General features: G+C 42.0%; 1 protein-coding gene across 1 annotated transcript in view; it reads left to right on the forward strand.

Moving 5' to 3' along the window:
* LOC107578968 (major prion protein-like) overlaps window positions 1–764 on the forward strand; it is a 1,914-nt gene extending 1,150 nt beyond the window's left edge. Inside the window, exon 2 of the mRNA XM_016264863.1 lies at window positions 128–764. Within this exon, the coding sequence (XP_016120349.1) occupies window positions 143–565 (423 nt within the window). The 5' untranslated portion in view covers window positions 128–142 and the 3' untranslated portion in view covers window positions 566–764. The remainder of the gene's footprint in view (window positions 1–127) is intronic.
* The last annotated feature ends 512 nt before the right edge of the window (window positions 765–1,276 follow it).

A 1,276-nucleotide genomic window follows, 5' to 3' on the forward strand; every position in this document is an offset into this window, starting at 1 on the left:
AAAATTTCACATTAAATTCAATGTGTTGCTTGCTGTGTGTGTGTTTTTTTTTTCTAATTAGTTGTAAAATCTACTAGAAATTTCTGACTAGAAATCCTTTCTACGCCAATTTTTTGTTTGTTTTTAGAAGGGACCCCCAGTCATGATGGGTAATCAGAAGGTCCTGATCATTTGGGTGTGGATGTTGCTGTTGGCGTCGTTGTATCCTTGGGGCCACTGCAAGCGTGGAGGAGGTTTTGGTGGCAGGGGTAAGGGAGTAGGTCTGCCAGCCAGAGCGCCTCCTTCCCAGAGCAAAGGCAGGCAGGGCCTGAAGCTGGCAGGTGCTGCAGCCGCGGGGGCTCTCGGTGGAGCGGCCATCGGCTATGGGCTGGGCTCTCTGGGCAGACCGAGGTATGGCTACGGCTACGATGGCTCCTCAGATGAGGACAGGCGCTATTACCCTGATGGACCGGGCTACTACAATCGCTCGGACTGGCGGTATAACAGGAACACAGGCAGCTCAGAACATGTGACCAGCGTCCTCATAATACTCGGAACAGTCACACACATCTTTATGTGGGGATGAGTTACAGGGTTTGAGGCAATTCTTGTCAAAGAGAGACAAGATGCAGAAAGGGTTTGTTTTGGATGCAATCATTTTCATTGATAGAGTGTTTGATGAAGAGGAAACTAACGTACACCAGCAATATACTTGGAGAAATATGAAATTTGAGAAAGTTATAGACCACACATACACACACTAAAGTTCAAAAGTTAAAAGTAATCTTAAAAAGTAATATAAATATATATATATATAAAATTAAATTAAATAATTACATTCATTATTAATTATTATAATAATTGCCCCTTTGCTTTAATGGTAAATTACCGATAAATTACCGTTAAGAGGTCATGTGTGAACAGAACCTTTTCAAAAATACCGGTAAATTCGTTCTGGCAATTTACTAGTAAGGGAAGTTATAACATAGTAAATTATTGGAATGATGCTGCAAGTTCAGAACACGCTGGCGTAAGATGTCTACTTTGGGCCAATCCAGAGCCATTGAAATTCAAAAGTCAACGGCTCTGGGCCAATCAACATTCTGATGCATTTACTCCACACTGTGTAGTTCGGGGTTAAGGCTAGAAGGGAGACAGCTGTGGCTACTGGGCATGCCACATCAATATAGCGTATTTTTTGTCCCACTGTACAACAATAATTACTATTTTTACATTATTGTAAGGGGTAGCTTTAGGGTCGGGGTAGGTGTAGATGTTAATAAAACAATCTGATAGG

This window comes from Sinocyclocheilus grahami, unplaced genomic scaffold, assembly GCF_001515645.1.
Source record: "Sinocyclocheilus grahami isolate Dianchi unplaced genomic scaffold, SAMN03320097.WGS_v1.1 scaffold13217.1, whole genome shotgun sequence".
Taxonomy (NCBI): Eukaryota; Metazoa; Chordata; class Actinopteri; order Cypriniformes; family Cyprinidae; genus Sinocyclocheilus; species Sinocyclocheilus grahami.